Below are 18,419 nucleotides of genomic sequence, written 5' to 3'. Positions count from 1 at the left end.
TCAGGGAATACACAGGAGGGAGAAGAAGAAGAAAACATATTGAGGGCACTTCAGTGGCACGGGTGACAATGCACCAATGCTTGGCCAGGCTTCCATGTGACTCCAGACCCACAGCAATGTGGCTGACTCTTAACTGCTGTCCGAAATGGCGGAACAAGCCACTCAGCTTAGGGGCAATTAGGGATGGGCAACAAACGCTGGCCTTGCCAGTGACACCTACAAACAATGGAAGAGTTAATAATAAAAATATGGTCTCCAAAACTCAAAACAAGTCCTCAAAGCTGCATCCAATCAAAACAAGACTTTAACTTATTCAGTCTTAATATCCTACTTTTATCAATTTACCACACAGTAATCAGACAGGTAACATCAAGACAATGGCTGAAAATTGTTTTTACTCTGTAGAAACCTCAAAGCGTCGCTGAATCCTTTGTGGTACAGAGATTCCATCGTAGCTTGGCCTGGTGGAAACAGTGCCTGACTGAGTCTCACAAAATTCGCAATGGACAGCTATTGTTGGAATAAGGGAGGGCAGTGTGAAAGAAAGGAAGAAACAAAAAAATTATTAAGACTGTACACGGTGTCAAATGCAGTATTGTCCCAGTGAATTGATGACCTGCATATTAAAATAAACAGCCCCGACACAATCAAAGGGTTACCAGCAATAGATAGAATATTTGCAGTCAGCCAATGATCATAGAAAGAAAATCATAGACTCATAAATCAGTTACAGCACTGAAGGAGGCCATTTGGCCTGTTGTGAGCATGCTGGCCCTCTGAAGATGCAGTTCACCTAGTGCCTCTGCCCTGCCCTTTACCTCCAGCACTGTACATTTTTCTCTTTCAGATAGGATCCAACTCTGTTCTGAAAGCCTTGAGTGAGCCTACCCTCACTACACTCTCACACAGGGCATTCCAGATCCTAACCACTCGCAAAAGATTTTCTTCATTTTGCCTTTGTTTTTTTTTTAGTCAATCCCTTATATCTTTGCCCCCGGTTCTCAATCTTTCTACAATATCAACTCTGTTTGCACCCTATATGGTTTTAAATGCCTCTGTCAAATCTCCTCCCAACCTCCTCATCTCCAGAGAAAACAGTCCCAACTTCATCCAATCCTTCAACACAACTGAAATTCCTCATCCCTGGAACAATTCTCAGGAATCTTTTCTGATCCCTCTCGAATGCCTGTAATTTACATCCTTCCCAGAACTGGATGAAATGCTCCAGTTGAGGCTGAACAAATGGCTTAACAAGCTTGATCCAAGGCCCTTGGTAGTACCCTGTGCCCCATTAATAAAGTCTCAGATGCTGCATGCCTTATTAACTACTCCCTCAAAACGGGCCTGCCAACTTTAACACAGACACCTGGATCCCTCTTTCCTGCATCCTCCTCAGAATTTTACCTTTCCTTTGATGATAAAAATATTAGAGTTGGTGCAGGGTTTCTATTCATTCATGGAATGTGGGCATCGCTAGCTGGGCTAACATTTACAGCCCATCCCTAACTGCCCCAGAGGGCAGATAAGAGTCAACCATGTCGCTGTGGTTATGGAATTCCTTCATGTGCCGTGGCAGGATTCAGACCCAGGACCCTGGAACATTACCTGGGTCTCTGAATTAATTGTCTACCATAATACCATTAGGCCATCGCCTCTCTAGCATGTGGGTGTCACTGTCTAGTCAAGCAATTTATTGCCCATCACTAACTGTTCTTGAGAAGGTGATAAGTGAGTTGTATTCTTGAACCATTGCAGTCCATGGGTGATAGGTCCCACACATAGCGGTTTTGGGAAGGGAGTTCCAGGATTTTGACTCAGGAACACAGAAGGAGCAGCAATACAGTTCCGAATCAGAATGGCGTGTGACTTGGATGGGAATTTGCAGACAGTGGAACATCTGTTCCTGTACATCTGTGCACTTAATGTTCCTTGAGGTAGAATTTGTGGGTTTGGAAGTTGCTGTCAAAACAGCCTTAATGAATTACTTCTGATGGTGTAGCCTAGGCCTGAGGTTTAAATTGAAGTGGTTTCTGGGTTGAGTAATCAGGACAATCAAATGTAGTCAAGAACTCCAGAAGTTTCAATTTTTCACACTTGCTTGCTGCATAACAGGAACAGGAGTAGGCCTTATGGTCCCTCAAGCCTGTTGAGCCAAATAGACCTTAGCTGATCTACCTCAAATCTCCACATCCATTCGTATCTAATAACCTACAGTTCTGTGGGAGTGGACAGCCTCAAAGATTCATAACCTTGAGAGAAGAAATATCTCCTCATCTAAGTTAAAAATGACTGACTCCAATTACAGTCATAGCATCACACAGCACAGAAACAAACCCTTTGGCCCAACTCATTTATGCTGACCAGATTTCCTAAACTGAACGAGTCCCATTTGCCTGTATTTGGTCCATATTCTTGTAAATCTCTCCTATCCATGTACCTGTCCAAATGTCTTTTAACTGAACCTACCTCTAGCACATCCTCTGACAACTTGTTCCATTTGCACACCACCCTGTGTATAAAAAAAGTTACCCCTCAGCTCCCTTTTAAATCTTTCCCCTTTCACCTTAAATCTAAGCCCTCTAGTTTTGGACTCACCTAGCCTGGGGAAAAGGCCTTGGCTATTCACCTTATCTATGCTCCTCATGATTTTATAAACCTCTATATGGTCACCCCGCCCCCAGCGTCCCAAACTACAGGCAAAAAAGTCCCAGCCTATCCAGCCTTTCCTCATAACTCAAACCTTCCAGTCTCAGTAAGACCCAGAGATAGCAGGAACTGCAGATGCTGGAGAATCCGAGACAACAAGGTGCAGGGCTGGATGAACACAGCAGGCCAAGCAGCATCATAGGAGCAGAAAGGCTGACGTCTCGGGCCTAGAACCTTCATCAGAAACCCGAAACATCAGCCTTTCTGCTCCTATGATGCTGCCTGGCCTGCTGTGTTCATCCAGCCCTGCACCTTGTTGTCTCAGTAAGACCCTTTCCAGTTTATTAACATCCTTCCTATAAAACAGGGCAAACAGAATTCATAGAAGGATATCACAGAATCCCTGCAGTGTGGAAGCTGCCCATTTGGCCCATCGAGTCTGCACTGACCGTCCAAAGAACATCCCACCCAGACCCATCCCACCCTACTCTATTCCTGTAACCCTGCATCCACCATACATGCAGGGATGGTAAAACTTAGTAACAGCCTCAATTAGCCTTTTCCCATGGCTAATGCACATAGCATACACACCCCTGGATACTACAGTCAATTTCCCATGGCCAATCCACCTAACCTGCACATCTTTGGACCGTGGGAGGAAACCCACGCAGACACAGGGAGAATGTGCAAACTCCACACAGACAGTCACCTAAGGCTGGAGTTGAATCCAGGTTCCTGGCCTGTGAGGCAGCAGTGCTCGCCACTGAGCCACCATGCCACAGTACTCCAAATGGGGCCTTACCCAATGTTTTTTACAGCTGTAATAGGAATTCCCAACTCCTGTGCTCAATGCTCTGAATGATGAAGGCATGCGTGCCCAATGCCTTCTTCACCACCCTGTCAACCATTTAATAAAGGTACCAAAAAACAGGTCTTAGACCCAATATGTTGTCCTCATAGTTTGATTTAGGCAGTTGGACATCTTTCAGGCTTCCTCTAGGAACCAGTCACTGAGGCCCTGGAATTAACCCCGTTATGCTGAAATAACTTTTTGGAGGCCAGCACCCCATCACCAAACATCCTTTATTTACAAATACACAGCCTTTGACAATAGCACTGCATCTCATCGAGTCACGCATTCCAGGCACTCAGTATCCCTAACATTCACCCTTTTATGTCAGCCAGGGCTCCCTGATTGGACCAGATTAACAGTCCGAATCAGCGAACTCATATTCAACAGGTCCACCTGGCTGACCTCATTACAACCACTACACATGCCTGTCTTCAGATCAATTTATATTCCTCACTTGCCAAGGCGTGTGAGAATAAACGGAGTTATTAACGCCAATCCAGATTTGGAGGAAAGCAGAGCAAAGCTTCATCCTCCACATTGATCACTTTGCTTTGACATAGTGTCAAGCAGAACAGCAACGGCCTAGTGGTATTATCACTAGTCTATTAATCCAAAAACTCAGCTAATATTCTGGGGACCCGAATTCAATAAAGAATCTGGAATTAAGGGTCTAATGATGGCCATGAATCCATTGTTGGACAAACCCATCTGGTTCCCTAATAGAACATAGAACATAGAACATTACAGCGCAGTATAGGCCCTTCGGCCCTCGATGTTGCGCCGACCTGTGAAACCAATCTGAAGCCCATCTAACCTAAACTATTCCATTATCATCCATATGTTTATCCAATGACCATTTAAATGCCCTTAAAGTGGGCGAGTCTACTATTTTTGCAGGCAGGGCATTCCACGCCCTTACTACTCTCTGAGTAAAGAACCTACCTCTGACATCTGTCCTATATCTATCACCCCTCAATTTAAAGCTATGTCCCCTCGTGCTAGCCATCACCATCCGAGGAAAAAGGCTCCCACTGTCCACCCTATCTAATCCTCTGATCATCTTGTATGTCTCTATCAAGTCACCTCTTAACAAAAACAGCCTCAAAACCCTCAGCCTTTCCTCATAAGACCTTCCCTCCATACCAGGCAACATCCTGGTAAATCTCCTCTGCACCCTTTCCAATGCTTCCACATCCTTCCTATAATGCGGTGACCAGAACTGTACGCAATACTCCAAGTGCGGCCGCACCAGAGTTTTGTACAGCTGCAACATGACCTCATGGCTCCGAAACTCAATCCCTCTACCAATAAAACCTAACATACTGTACGCCTTCTTAACAACGCTATCAACCTGGGTGGCAACTTTCAGTGATCTATGCACATGCACATACTCTTTAGGAAAGGAAACTGCCATCCTTGCTTGGTCTGGGCTACACGTGACTCCAGACCCACAGTTATGCAGTTGAGTCTTAACTGCCCTCTGGGCAATAAATGCTGACCTAGACAGAGACGCCCACATCCTGTGAGTAAATACAAAAAGAGGTCTAATTTTAGATTCAGGTCAATAAATGCATCATCAACCCAAAAAACATTCTGGTGTCAATGACCTTTGCAAAACCACACTGTTACGGTGCAGGCATTCGAACCATGGAAAATATTTAAATCAGCGTCTTTGACATAAGGAAATTTTTTTTTTTTTTTAAAAAGTGTTTGACCAGCAAACTCACTTTGAAAAGCACTTACTATAAACTCCTGCTTAGCAATCGTGACATACAGATTGCTTTGGGACTTGTCTTGAGGGCAAATATCCAATTTCCCACTGAAAGGTGAAACAGTCATGGTCTGTCCAGTGGGTAAGATCGGAAGTCTATTTGTTAATCCACCATCAATCCACGTCTAACAACAAAAAACAGCAAGGCTTTAGATTGAGACACCTGTTCAGGAGGTCAGAGTGAATAAGGCAGAACCAATAAATCCTTCAGTATACACAGCAATAAAACTGTTAACACACCTGATTTTTCATTCAAGAACCACTTATCCTGTTCCAGTCACCATACTGAAATTCTCCCCATCTTATTTATGACATCAACATTTAGAAGCAGAGTGTTACTTTACTATAGTGTTCATTTATTCATCAACATTCACGAACACTGGACATCCCAATGTGCTTTACCATCACTGAAGTACCTTTTGAACTGTAACAGCAATAATACGATTTCACTGAACACTGCAATGTGGAAAACACAGCACAACCATAGAGAGGCACAGCACGGAAACAGACCCTTCAGTCCAACCTATCCATGCCTACCAGATTTTCTAACTTAATCTTGTCCCATTTGCGAGCATTTGGCCCATATCCCTCTAAACCCTTCCTATTCATGTACCCACCCAGATCCTCTTAAATGGCATACATGCGCCATCCTCTGCGTGAAAAATTTGCCCTGTAGGTCCCTTTTGCAGCTTTCCCCTCCCATCTTAAACCACTTGAGCACAGCAAGGCTCCACTAACAGCGGTGAGATATTAACCAGATAAAGAACAAAGGAAAAACCTGGCAAATCAGGCAGGATGTGTGGAGAGATACAGAGTTAATGTTTCCGGTCCATGGTCTAATGAAAGGCCATTGACACAAAATGTTTAGAGTTTCTCTCCAGATGCTGTCAGATCTTCTGAGATTCTCCAGCTCTCCTTGTTATAATTCTAAATTTCCAGCATCCACAGTATTTTGATTTTGTATCTGTTGATAACCAGGTAAGTTGTTTTTATGATAACGTATGGGAAATACATGTTGGTCAAGACACCACCACTTCTACGATATAGCATCATGTGATCTTTTAAATGCACTGAAGAGGGAAAACCAAGTCTCAATTTAGATTTCCTTTGAAAAGGCAGCACCTCTGACAATGCTCCACTGGAGTGTTAGCCCATGCATACTGCTGCATTTCAGGACTCTCTAATTCTGAAACAGAATGCACCCAGCAACAGCAACAGAAAAGACAGGTCAGGCAGGGCAAGAGAAAATTGGATTGAAAATCCAAACACTGGTTTTCCAGTGCAGGACATACAAACGTACAAATTAGGTGCAGAAATAGGCTATTTGACCTCTTGAACCTGAAGTCACACTCCGCACAGAGAAAGATGGTTATGGTTACTGGAGATCAGTTATCTCAGCCTCAGGACATCTCTGCAGGACTTCCTCAGGGTAGGCTCAGCCATCTTCAGCTGTTTCATCAATGACTTTCCCTCCATCACAAAGTCAGAGGTGGGGCTGTTCACCAATGATTGCACAATGTTCAGCACTATCCACGATTCCTCAAACACTGAAGCAGTCCATGTTCAAATACAGCAGGTCCAGGACTAGTTCCAGGATTGCACTGGTAAGTGGCAAACAATGTGGCTTCTCAAGCCAGAGAAGTGTCAGGCAATGGCCATCTCCAACAAGACAGAATGTAACCATGCCGAGTTCTATCACTGAGCTATTATTAAAGTGAGCTCCATTGCTGAGCCAGTACAATACCGAGCTTCATTAGTGAACCAGTACAATACTGAGCTCCATCGCTAACCAGTACAATACCGAGTTCCATCGCTGAGCCAGTACAATACCGAGCTCCATCACTGAACCAGTACAATACCGAGATCCATCACTAACAGTACAATGCCGAGATCCATCGCTGAGTCAGTACAATACCGAGCTCCATCACTGAACCAGTACAATACCAAGCTCCATCGCTGAGCCAGTACAATACCGAGCTCCATCGCTGAGCCAGTACAATACCGAGCTCCGTCACTGAGCCAGTACAATACCCAAATCCATTACCTTATTAATTTCAGCCAATGTTAAACACCTATCTCACTATCAACAGAATACAGCTCTAAACCACTACCAAATTTCTTCTTCGGCTTAGCCAGTGTCTCATGATTGGGAATTATGAGCTTAATAGGTGGGGAGTTGGTGAGGCGTTTCCTGCAGACTGTGCCATATGTGGGACTGATACTGGTTGACGATTGGACAGAAGGCTTGTTTGTGAGATTTGTGCACTCCCTCTGATGTCTCAACTTTGCCTCTGCAAGTTTCTAACTATGTTTCTCGATGCATTTGCTACCTTCTTTTGGATAAGCCTTACGCTATAGTCGTCAGTCCCAAACCAGGGTTTCCCTGATTTCGGAGGGATGATTGAGTGTTTAAGGGCTGATTTGATGATAATCCTTTTCACAGCATTTTCACAATTCCCTTTTCCACTATCATTGCAATCCCTCACTCCACTGCTGCCAATTTAGAAACATAGAAAATAGATGTAGGTGTAGGCCATTCAGCCCTTCAAGTCTTCGCCACCATTCCATATGATCATGGCTGATCAAGCAATTTCGGTATGCTATTCCCGCTTTCTCTCCATACCCGTTGATCCCTTTTGCCACAAGGGCCACGCCCAGCTCCCTCTTGAATATATCTAACGAACTGGCTCCCACAGCTTCACAGGGGAGAGAATCCCACAGGTTCACAACTCTCTGTGTGAAGAAATTCTTCCTCATCTCAGTTCTGAATGGCTTACCCCTTATTCCTAGACTGTGAATCCTAGTTCTGGACTCCTACAATATCAGGAACATTGTTCCCACATCTAGCCTGTCCAATCCCATCAGGATTTTATATGTTTCTCTGAGATCCCTCCTCATTCTTCTAAATTAGTACAAGTCCATTTGATCCAGTCTTTCTTCATATGTTGGTCCTACTATCCCGAGAATCAATCTGGTGTACCCTCGCAGGACTCCCTCAATAGCAAGAATGTCCTTCCTCAGACAAGGAGATCAAAACTGCACACAATACTCCAAGGAATGGTGTCACCAAGGCCCTGCATGACTGCAGCAAGACATCCCTACTCCTGTACTCAAATCCTCTCGCTATGAAGGCCAGCATGCCATTCACTTTCCTCACCGCCTACTGCATCTGCATGCCAACCTTCAGCGACTACTCCACCATGATACCCAAGTCTTGTTGCACCTCACCTTTTCCTAAACAGCCACCATTCAGATAATAATCTGCCTTCCTGTTTTTGCCACCAAAGTGGATAACCTCACACACACTACTCCATGGCTAGGGAAGGGTACAAACATAAATCAGCCTTTGTCTGACTGCTCCTGTTGCAAACTGCTCACTGCAGGGTCATGCTGCTCTGTGTTGCCAATTAATCACCAGATCCTGACTGTCTAACCTCACCATAAATTCACCGAACGACTGTAACACAGTCTGAGCTACAACAATTCCATAATTCTGTAATAATATTGGAAGTGAAAAAGAAAAAAAGAACTAAACATGAATCTGAAACAGTTAATTATCTTAACCCTAACATTAATGCAATTGTACGGTAGCAAGAGCTGAAGGCAGCAATTCACAAAGTTTCCTAAAGGCATTTTTACTCGTGTTTTTATTGGGCTTCAATTATCTGTCTAATGCTTGCTAATTTATTTTAATAATATTCCACTGTATACTCATTCCTGCACAACAGTTTACTTTCCACTAAAGAAGCTTGATATCAATGTGAATAAACTTTGTATACTGAATGTAGATAGTAAATAGTTATTTTTGGCCTCAGAACTACGGTTGGTGATTACTAATCTACAACCTGAGGCACGTTTCATGACTTGGGGGCAGTTATTGATTCCATGCTTTAATCATTCTCTTCATTCAGCCAATTTCTTTTTTCCGTTACAAAACTTGCGTAATCTGCATCAACGATTTGAGACTCAACGTAGTTCCACGCCAACAGCTCCAATGAGTTAACAATACCATATCATTCCAGCTCCTGAACACTGCCTGTTATGGCCACATCTCACCTCATTTCATCATTCTTTCATCACTCCCCAGGACAGAATTCACAAACACATTTTTTTAATTGCCTCATTGGCTCAGCTTTTCAGATATTTCAGCTCAGATCACAGCTCCCGGCACCCTCCTGCCAAGCGCCATCAATTCTTTGTCTCCCTACAACGTAAGTACAAGATCCTTCTCCTCATCTTTACACCCTCACCTAAGCTGTGAATAAATCCAGCCACTTGTCAAACTTTACCTGATTACCCTCCTGTGAAGCAACTTGGGACAACAGAGGAGATATTTCAATGCAAGTTGCTGTTGTGGTTGAGCAGAGACTTTGGAATGGTTTTCCCATCAGAGTGTCGGCTACAAATAAGCTGCATAATTGCGCGTTCAAAAGTAGTCTGCAACATTTCAAACGTGTTGCACGCATACTTCCAGCACCCCAGCTGGTGGTACAGAAGCCTGGTGTGTCTCCATCTGCTCAATCGTTGTCAGAGGCAACAAATATCTGATGGTGGCACAGCAGTTTTGACAAGGTTCCCATCGCAACAAATCACAATTGCAGAACTGAACAGTGACGGCACATTAACCATCGACTGCGACCTGCATGACACAGTGTTCATGTCCTGCATTTCTTTTTGTAAACTAGAACGATGGAAATTTTGTCGAGCAAACTTTTTATTAACCAGCACTGATAAGACCAGGAGTGTGCCAGTTGATCAAGAGGTCCATATAAACAATGTAAAAACTAAGTAATAGAAATGTAATGCTGGGGGTATACACATCACTGTTATACTTTATTTACAGCATAAATCGCTTGAATAATACTGCAACTTTGCCATAAATTAAGCTGTCCAGCAGAAAGCCTTCTCATTCGCCCCCTCAACTGACTACTTGGTATTTGAGGCATATAATTTTTACCAGTTTATCAAGAGTGCCAGTTCATAAGATGTCAGTTAAAACAAAAGTTTGCTGTAACAATATATTTGGATATAAGCTTTTTTTGAGATGGAGGGTAGTGTTGTTGGTCGATGTGATGCTCTGTTAGTTAACGCAGGCTCAGAGGAGTACCATCAATGCAAACAATGAAATAATGACTGGGGAAGGTAACACAGAAAACGTGTGTGTACAACCAATTCACAAGTACATGACCAGAAGTGATGACAAACATGAGTAAATTGATAAATACATGAATAAGACATGTTTGGAGGGATATGGGCCAAGTGCAGGCAGGTGGGACTAATTTAGTTTGGGATTATGGTTGGTGTGGACTGGTTGGACTGAAGGGTTTGTTTCTGTGCTCTATGACTCTCACCCTTCCCCATTATTTGGGATTTGAAAGCATAAATAAGGAGAAACTGTCACTGGATGGGGTGTCAGTAACCAGAGGATAAGATTTCAGATCATTAGTAAAAGTCCTGAGGTGAAATGAAGAGAATATTTTTATACAGCAAGTTAGAATTTAGAAGCCAGAGTAAGCAATTTGGCCTCTTCAGACTGCTCCATCATTCAATAAGATCCTGGCTGCCTGGAAGAAGAATTGTTAGCAATATTCAAATGAGAATTCGATAAGTATTTGAAAGGGAAAAATTTACAAGACTATGGAGACGGAGATGGAGAGTGGGACTAACTGGATACAGTAGCTCTTTCAAAGAAAACATTAACATTTGTACGCAAGCAATTTTTACAACCATGGAATACTTCAATGGTTTTACAGTCAATACAATGTTTCTGAAATCTAGTCACAGCTGGAATATAGGAAACACAGCAGCCAATGTGAACCTAGCAAGTACCCACAGAGAGCAATGTCGCAAGGAACAGATCATGTGCTTTTGCGAGCAAGAAGTAATAGTGGTCCCTGCTCTTTGAGGTAGTTCCACGAGATTTTTTACCCACTTGCAAGGGCAGTCAGGGCCTTGGGTTGACAAGTCATGAAAACAACTGTGCTTCTGACAGTGCAGCATCAGACAGGCAGCCCTGTCATTTGTTTGTGCTCAAGCCCTGGAGAGAGGTTTGAATCAGAGGAGCCTTGAGACTCAAAGGCGAGAGGCTTCCAGCTGAGTCCTGGCTGCCATAAAACTCAGCAAGCCCCACGTTACAAATCCCCGACCTTCTGATGATACAATAAGTCGACTGGTGTCAACCTGTGCAGTATGATTGTACAGATCTTAACAGAAAGCATTTTTAAGTCCCGAGAAACAGAGTAATCCATTGCATATCGCTATGGGATTGAAGCTATTTATGTGCCTAATATTGTTCTAAATCGAAAGAAGTTCATTCACTTCAGATACAATTGAATCAGGACTCTTGGACTAAAGCCTCTCTTATGCTTTGTTGAGAGGCTCTTCATAACTTAAGTACAGTCATGGACTCCAGTGTCAACTAATGGATGAGTTCAATCCTGAATTGTACCGTGTTTATTTCACTATTGTAACGAGTAGTTCAAGGCGAAGCATGTGAGTGCACTTCTTTATTTATTTCTGGATTTGCTGGATGTGATTGCCTATCCTTAGCACAGCTTGAGAAGGTGGTTGTGAGCTGCCTTCTTGAACCATGCAGTCCATTTGGTGTAGGTAGGCCCACAATGCCATTAAGGGAGGGAGTTAGATGATGATCTCTGCTTCCCTTGGCTTCTAGACGGTAGCAGGCCTGAGTTTGGAAGGTGCTGTCTAATGGGCCTTGGTGAATGTGCTGCGGTGCATCTTGTAGACAATACATCTACTGCTACTGTGCATTGACAGTGGAGAGACTGAATATTGAAGGTGATGGGACAGGTTGCCAATCACAGAATCAAAGACGTGCTAAGGTGTAAAAGTAAGCCATTCCGCCCATTGTGCCTGCACTGCTCATTAAATAGGCATCATGACCTGGTGCCAATCTCCTGCTTCTCCCCATACCCCAGCACATAAATTTTATCTAAATAATCTTGCAGAGTCCTCTTGATTTCATTACTTTAACCTGCCTTTACCACACTTCGAGGCAGTACATTCCACACTGTAACTACTTGTGTGAAAACACTTTTCCTCGCTTCACTCTTGCTTCTTTTGCAGATCGCTTTAAATTTCTGCCCCCTTGTTCTTGTTCATTTTATGAGCGGGAAAGTTTCTCCATTCTGTTCAACACACTCATAATTCTAAAAACCTCTACCTGATCTTTTCTTAGCCTTCTTCTCTCCAAGGGGAACAATTCCAACTTCTTCAATCTATCCTCAAAACTGAAGTTCCTCATCTCTGAAACCATTCTTGTAAATCGCTTCTGCACTCTCTCCAGCATATTCACATATTTCCTACAATGACTGTACGCAATCCCCCAGGTGATGTCTAACAAATGTCTTACACAAGTTTAACATCACCTTCCTGCTCTTGTACTCTATGCTTTAAACTCTATTGATAAAGCCAAGAACACTGCATGCGTTATATACTGCTCTCTACCCGTCCTGCCACCTTCAATGATCTGTGCACATGTACACCCAGGTCACCCTGCTCCAGCACCCCCATTAGAATTGTACTCCCTATTTTATATTGTCTCTCAATCTTCTTCCAACCAAAGTGCATCACTTCACAAGCATGAAACCTCATCTGCCACCTATCTGCCCTCTCCTCCAATATATCTATATCCTTCTGGAGTTCAAGATTATCCTCACAGTTTACAATTCTTCCAAGTTTTGTGTTATCTGCAAATATGGAACTATCTCCTTGAATGCCAAGATCTAAGTCATTCATATAGATCAGGAAAAATAGGGACCCCAGTACTGTCCCCTGGGGATTCCACTATAAACTATCCTCCAGTCTGAAAAATATCCATTAACCATTACTCTCTGTTTCTCATCACTCAGTTAACTTTGTATCCTTGTTGTTAAATGTCCCTTTTAACCATCATCTATAACCTTCCTCACAAGTCTGTTGTGTGGCACTGTATCAAACACCTTTTGAAAATCCATGTACACCATATCAACAGCATCACAGAGCTCATTACCTCTTCAACAAACTCCAACAAGTTAGTTAAACATGATTTCCCCTTTAGAAATCCATGCTGAATCTTCCTAATCAACCCGCCTTTTCTACGTAACTACTAATTCTGTTCCCCAAATTGTCTCCATGAGCTTCCCCACCACTAAAATTAAACTCACTGGTCAATAACTGCTGGGCTTATCCTGACAACTTTCCAGGAAAGTTGACATTTCAGGTTGAGACCCTTCTTCAGAACTGGATGATGCCTTTTCAGTCCTTGGCAATTGCTCCTGTTCCTCTGATGCTGCCTGACCTGCTGTGTTCCTCCAGCTCCACACTGTGTTGACTCTAGGGATTAGATCCTGCTCAGTGGCAGGAAACATAGGGTTAATTTTTGCCAGGTGATTTTGCAACTTAGAAAGCTGTTTGTTTCCATTGGTGTTCTGAAGGCTCAATATTAGATCCCCTGCATTGTGTGTGTATATTCATAAACTGGATGTAAATGTAACTGGGTGTGATCACAAAGTCTGTCGACAACAGAAAAATTGACAACGTAATTGACCATGAGGATGATAGCTGTAGGCAACAAGCATGATATCAATGGACTGACAGGTGGCAGAAAATCCCAACATGGCAGATGGTGGAATTTGAATTCAATGAAATATCTCGAATTGAGAATCTAATGATGACCATAAATCCATTGTCGATTGTTAGAAAAACCCATCTGGTTCACTAATGCCTTTTCGGGAAGAAAATTGCCATCCTTACCTGGGCTGGCCTACATGTGACTCCAGGCCCATAGCAATGTGGTTGACTCTTAACTTCCCTCTGGGCAATTAGGGTTGGGCAATAAATGCTGCCTGGTCAGCGAAGCCCTCATCCCGTAAATGAATAAAGAAAAAAAAAGTGGCAACTTGAATTCAACCTACAGAAGTGCAAGGTGATGCATTTGAGAAGTCAAACAAGGCAAAAGAATGCACAATTAATGGAAGAATGCTGAGAGGTTTACAGGAAGTGAGGAACCTTGGAATGAATGCCCACCTATTCCTAAATTGAACTGAACTGAATTAGCTTTATTGCCACCGGTAAGATGGCAGCAGGGTTGGATGCTCCAGCCAGATCTCGTCGGCTCCGCCCATTCTTTTTCTCTTTTTTCTCCCTCTTTTCCTCCCTTCTCTCAGCCTCAGACACCCAGCCCTGGCCTCCGAAGCGGGGGCAGATGGCTTGAAGCAGGGACGCCTGCAAGCAATGGCCCAGTGCGGATCAAGACAGGTTTGTAAGGTGGCTAAGAACGTAAATGGGAATCCTTTCCTTCGTTGGCCGTGGAATTGGATATTAGAGCAGGGAAGTTATACTGGGTCTGTACAAATTATTAGTTAATTTGAGTTATGTGTGCAGTCTGATTACCTCATTATTGAAAGGATGTAATCATGGTAAAGAAAGTTCAGGGGAGGTTTACCAGGACTGGTAAAGTGCAGCTAATAAGAAATGATTGGATAAGCTGGGGATGTTCTGCCCAGAACACAGGAGGCTGAGAACAGATTTGATTGACGTGTCCAAAATTGAGAGGGGGCCAGACAGAGCGGGTGAAAAGTATCTATTTACAGATAACACAGCTGTCAGCGACTAGGAAGCACTGATCTCAAGGAACTGATAAAAAGTTGAGAGGGTGGATAAGGAAAACTTTTTCACCCAGAGGGTGGTACAGGTCTGGAAGTCAGACCTGAAAGGGTAGGAAAGGCAGAAATCTTTGACTCATTTAAAAGAGGCATCTGGAAGCACACTTCAAATGCAGTAACCTGCAGGGTTACAGATCAAATGCCAGAAAAAGGAATCAGGCCAAGCGGCTTGTTTTTAAGACAGTGCAGAGACAATGGACTGTGGTCTCTTCCTGTGCTGAAAACTTACAATGATTCTGTGTTGAAAATTAACGATCTGAGACAACACACTGAAGTGGTGCTGCACTGTCAATGATGTTGTCTGTGCTTTGAGGAACAATCTGCTTGAGCAATTAAGAGCATGGGAGCTAGCTATATACTGGCCAGAAAAAAACCTGCACATTCTAACATGAACAGTATGCTGAGCAGTGCAATGGACAGTCTTCGATTCAAACATCATTGCAACTCAAGATTTCCAGGAGCAGAGGATCAGAAAGGAAGATAGTTAGAACGTTTAAGGAGGGGGAAGGGAGAACATTATAAAATATAAGGCACAGAATTTGAAGACCTCCGCTTGGATTACTTTTCAAATAATATTGATCTTGCTAAAGTTGATCTTGCTTTGTTCACCTCCTGTGCAGCCGTTGCCTTGTATGTCTCACTCTGTCTAAGCACCTTATGATCTGTGTGCCCTTGTTTGCTATGATCTGCCTGTATTGCTCGCAAAACAAAGCTTTTCACTGTACTTAGGTACATGTGACCACAATAAATCAAATCAAATCTGTAATCAACTGGGTCAAGGTGGCCTAGTGCACTGCAGCAACAATGCAGCACCAATGCAATGCTGTGGTGGCCTATGTTTTGTCCTCATGTTAATTCCAATCTTAGCCTTAAGGCCAGCAATTTAATTTGTCTGGGGAACTAAGGAAGCAGAAGGCATCCCTAGTGGGTGCTTCTATCTAGGACTTCAAAAGTAAGTTCAGATCTACGCCTAGAAAAAAAACCTGGGACCAGGTCACGTACAGATTCAATGGAAATCTTCAAAGTAGGATTAGCTAAACACTCAAAAGCAATATAAAACTTGTGCAACTATGAGAAAGGAGCTGGGAGTGGGACTAAATAGGCTTCTACAAAGCAGCCAGCCTTGACTCAATGGGCTGACAGGTCTCCTCTTGTACTGAGGGATTTAACAACGCTGTGATCAAACAAAATATTCATAAAGTAAATATTCATAAAATATTTATCAAATAAAATACAACTGCATTTTAACAAATGAAATACAAATGTATTTTCCCTTAAATACAAGTGACAATAAATCATTCAATTCAATGGAGAATGAGGGAAGGAGCAAGAGAAGAGCAGTTTGTCTGATTACCAACAGACTGAAACGATGCAAGTTATCCTGTGCTATGACAGCGAGCAGGTTAAGACCTCCATCAAACTGCAGATAAAGGAATTTCCTCAGTACAAGCAACAGTTTTGTTATTAATTAATTACACCGTATGATTCTGGCCCGAAATTTATTCCTGCCACCCAGCGGAGCCAATCTTCTGACAGCTTCCCCAGGTTACATTTTGGCAACCTCTGCAAGGCTTCGCCCTGCTTTTTGCTTCCATTTACTCAACTCCTGCTCTAAACTGCTGTGCGTCTGCCCTCAAGTGTTCACTTCCGTAGTAACTGCTGTCTGTTTTGCAGCAGACACAGGTTCTCATGTGCAAATTATACATTATATTTCCAGATGAAGTTTGAACAGAAAATGCACAGAATAAAGCTCAGCTATTACAGAGAAACCAATGCATACTCACTTCCCCTCTATACTCCACAGCCTTAATCCCAGCATAGAATGGCACAAAGCTACTGGCAAGAAGAACCTGTTAAGAAATAGCAATTGTTAGCTTTCAAACATAAATCTGCAAAAATAACAATTTTGCTGTTTATAGGTGGCTTAATGTACATCCCGTATGATAGTGTCAAAGACAAAGCATGTCCCAGTTTGAGTCCAGCCAGTTGGAGAGGCTTGCTGTGAGCAAATTGGCTGCTGTATTTCTGACATTACAAATATTAAATACATTTTGAAAAGTGCTTCATCAGCTGTGACCTGCTTTTGGGGCATTAAGGTGGCAAAAGGCACTATTTCTTTTTCGAATGTACCTGCACTATTTGTAACCTCTGGGTCGTCCTGGAAGTTAATCTTTGGTTCCCAGAGATTCCAGAGCAATACTGTCCAACGGGTTATGCTGATATGGATCTGCTACCTGACCCAGCCTAAACAGGATATTCACAGGTGTAGGATGCAGAGAACCCTATTAGGCTGTATCAATGGCTGCCTGGCTCGCTTCTCCTTGACTGTGTCACTTCCACAATGGACAGCCAATTCTCGGTGCTGGTTCTCCTGCCTTGCTGTAAGCTCAAAATCCATGCTCTTGGTTCTGCAGGTTGCAATAGTTCTCCAACATCAGACCAAGCAATCAAGCAAGTCTAAAATGGTTCAAGGCAATTGAAGGAAATCGGCAAAGAGTTGCCACTTTCAGTGTCAGGAAGTCAAGTTTGCAACTCAGTGCGACTAAACGACTTTTCTCTATCCTTTCATGGGATATGGTCAGTGCTGGCAAGGTCAGAATTTCTTGCCTATCTCTAATTGTTTCTGAACTGAACGGCTTGCTAGGTCATTTCAAAGGGCAGTTAAGAGGTAGCCACATGTCTCTACTCTGAGCCAGAATGGCCTGGGATCCAGACCATTTCTGAACAGGTTGATTAACAAAAAAGCAACCATATTCCCCTCCCCTCCCCTGTCTGCCTTCCGCAGGGACCATTCCCTCCAGGATACCCCAGCCCACTCTTCCTTCACCCCCAACACCCCTCACAGCCCCACAGCACCTTCTCCTGCGACCAGCAAAGGTGCAACACCTGCCCATTTACCTCCTCACTCCCCACCATCCAAGCGCCCAAACATACCTTCCAGGTGAAGCAACACTTCACCTGCACTTCTCAGAATTTAGTCTACTGCATTCGCTGCTCACAATGTGGTCTCCTCTACATTGGGAAACAAAACATAAACTGGGTGACCACTTTGCAGAACATCTACATTCTGCTCACAAAAAAGACCCTGAGCTACCAGTTGCCTGCCACTATAACACCCCACCCTGTTCCCTGGCCAACATCTCTGTCTCCGGCTTGCTGCAGTGTTCCAGTGGAGCTCAGCATAAGCTGGAAGAGCAACACCTCATTTTCCGCTTGGGGACCCAGTAGCCCTCCGGACTCAATATCGAGTTCATTAATTTTAGGGCCTAAACTCTGCCATGTACTAGCCCCCTACCCCACACACCAGGCCTTGTTATCACATAGCCTGCCATCACACACTACCTATTGCTAGTCACTAACAGTCCCCACTAACAAGTCTTCACCCTCCTAGCCAGATCATCATCAACTCCTTTGTCTTTCCAACTGCTCTTCTCTCTCTTCGGGCTCTCTTCTATTGTTTACTCCCTACCCCACCCCCTCCCTA

General features: G+C 43.5%; 1 protein-coding gene across 5 annotated transcripts in view; it reads right to left on the bottom strand.

The window, feature by feature from the left end:
- Nucleotides 1–312: 312 nt before the first annotated feature.
- Nucleotides 313–18,419, bottom strand: part of pnpla4 (patatin-like phospholipase domain containing 4) — a 98,488-nt gene continuing 80,381 nt past the window's right edge. For 3 of the 5 annotated variants that reach the window (XM_048597665.1, XM_020529001.2, XM_048597664.1), the window contains exons 6-8: nt 16,720–16,788; nt 5,243–5,395; nt 313–510 (exon numbers count right to left, since the gene is read on the bottom strand). In XM_048597665.1, coding sequence (XP_048453622.1) covers nt 370–510; nt 5,243–5,395; nt 16,720–16,788 — 363 coding nt within the window. In that variant the 3' untranslated portion in view covers nt 313–369. The remainder of the gene's footprint in view (nt 511–5,242; nt 5,396–16,719; nt 16,789–18,419) is intronic. The other 2 variants (XM_020529002.2, XM_048597666.1) reach the window with 2 other exon arrangements.

The sequence above is a fragment of the Rhincodon typus genome, chromosome 6 (assembly GCF_021869965.1).
Source record: "Rhincodon typus isolate 14 chromosome 6, sRhiTyp1.1, whole genome shotgun sequence".
Lineage (NCBI taxonomy): Eukaryota > Metazoa > Chordata > Chondrichthyes > Orectolobiformes > Rhincodontidae > Rhincodon > Rhincodon typus.
Note: the sequence above shows the minus strand (reverse complement) of the source record. Positions and strands in the feature narration are given on the sequence as shown.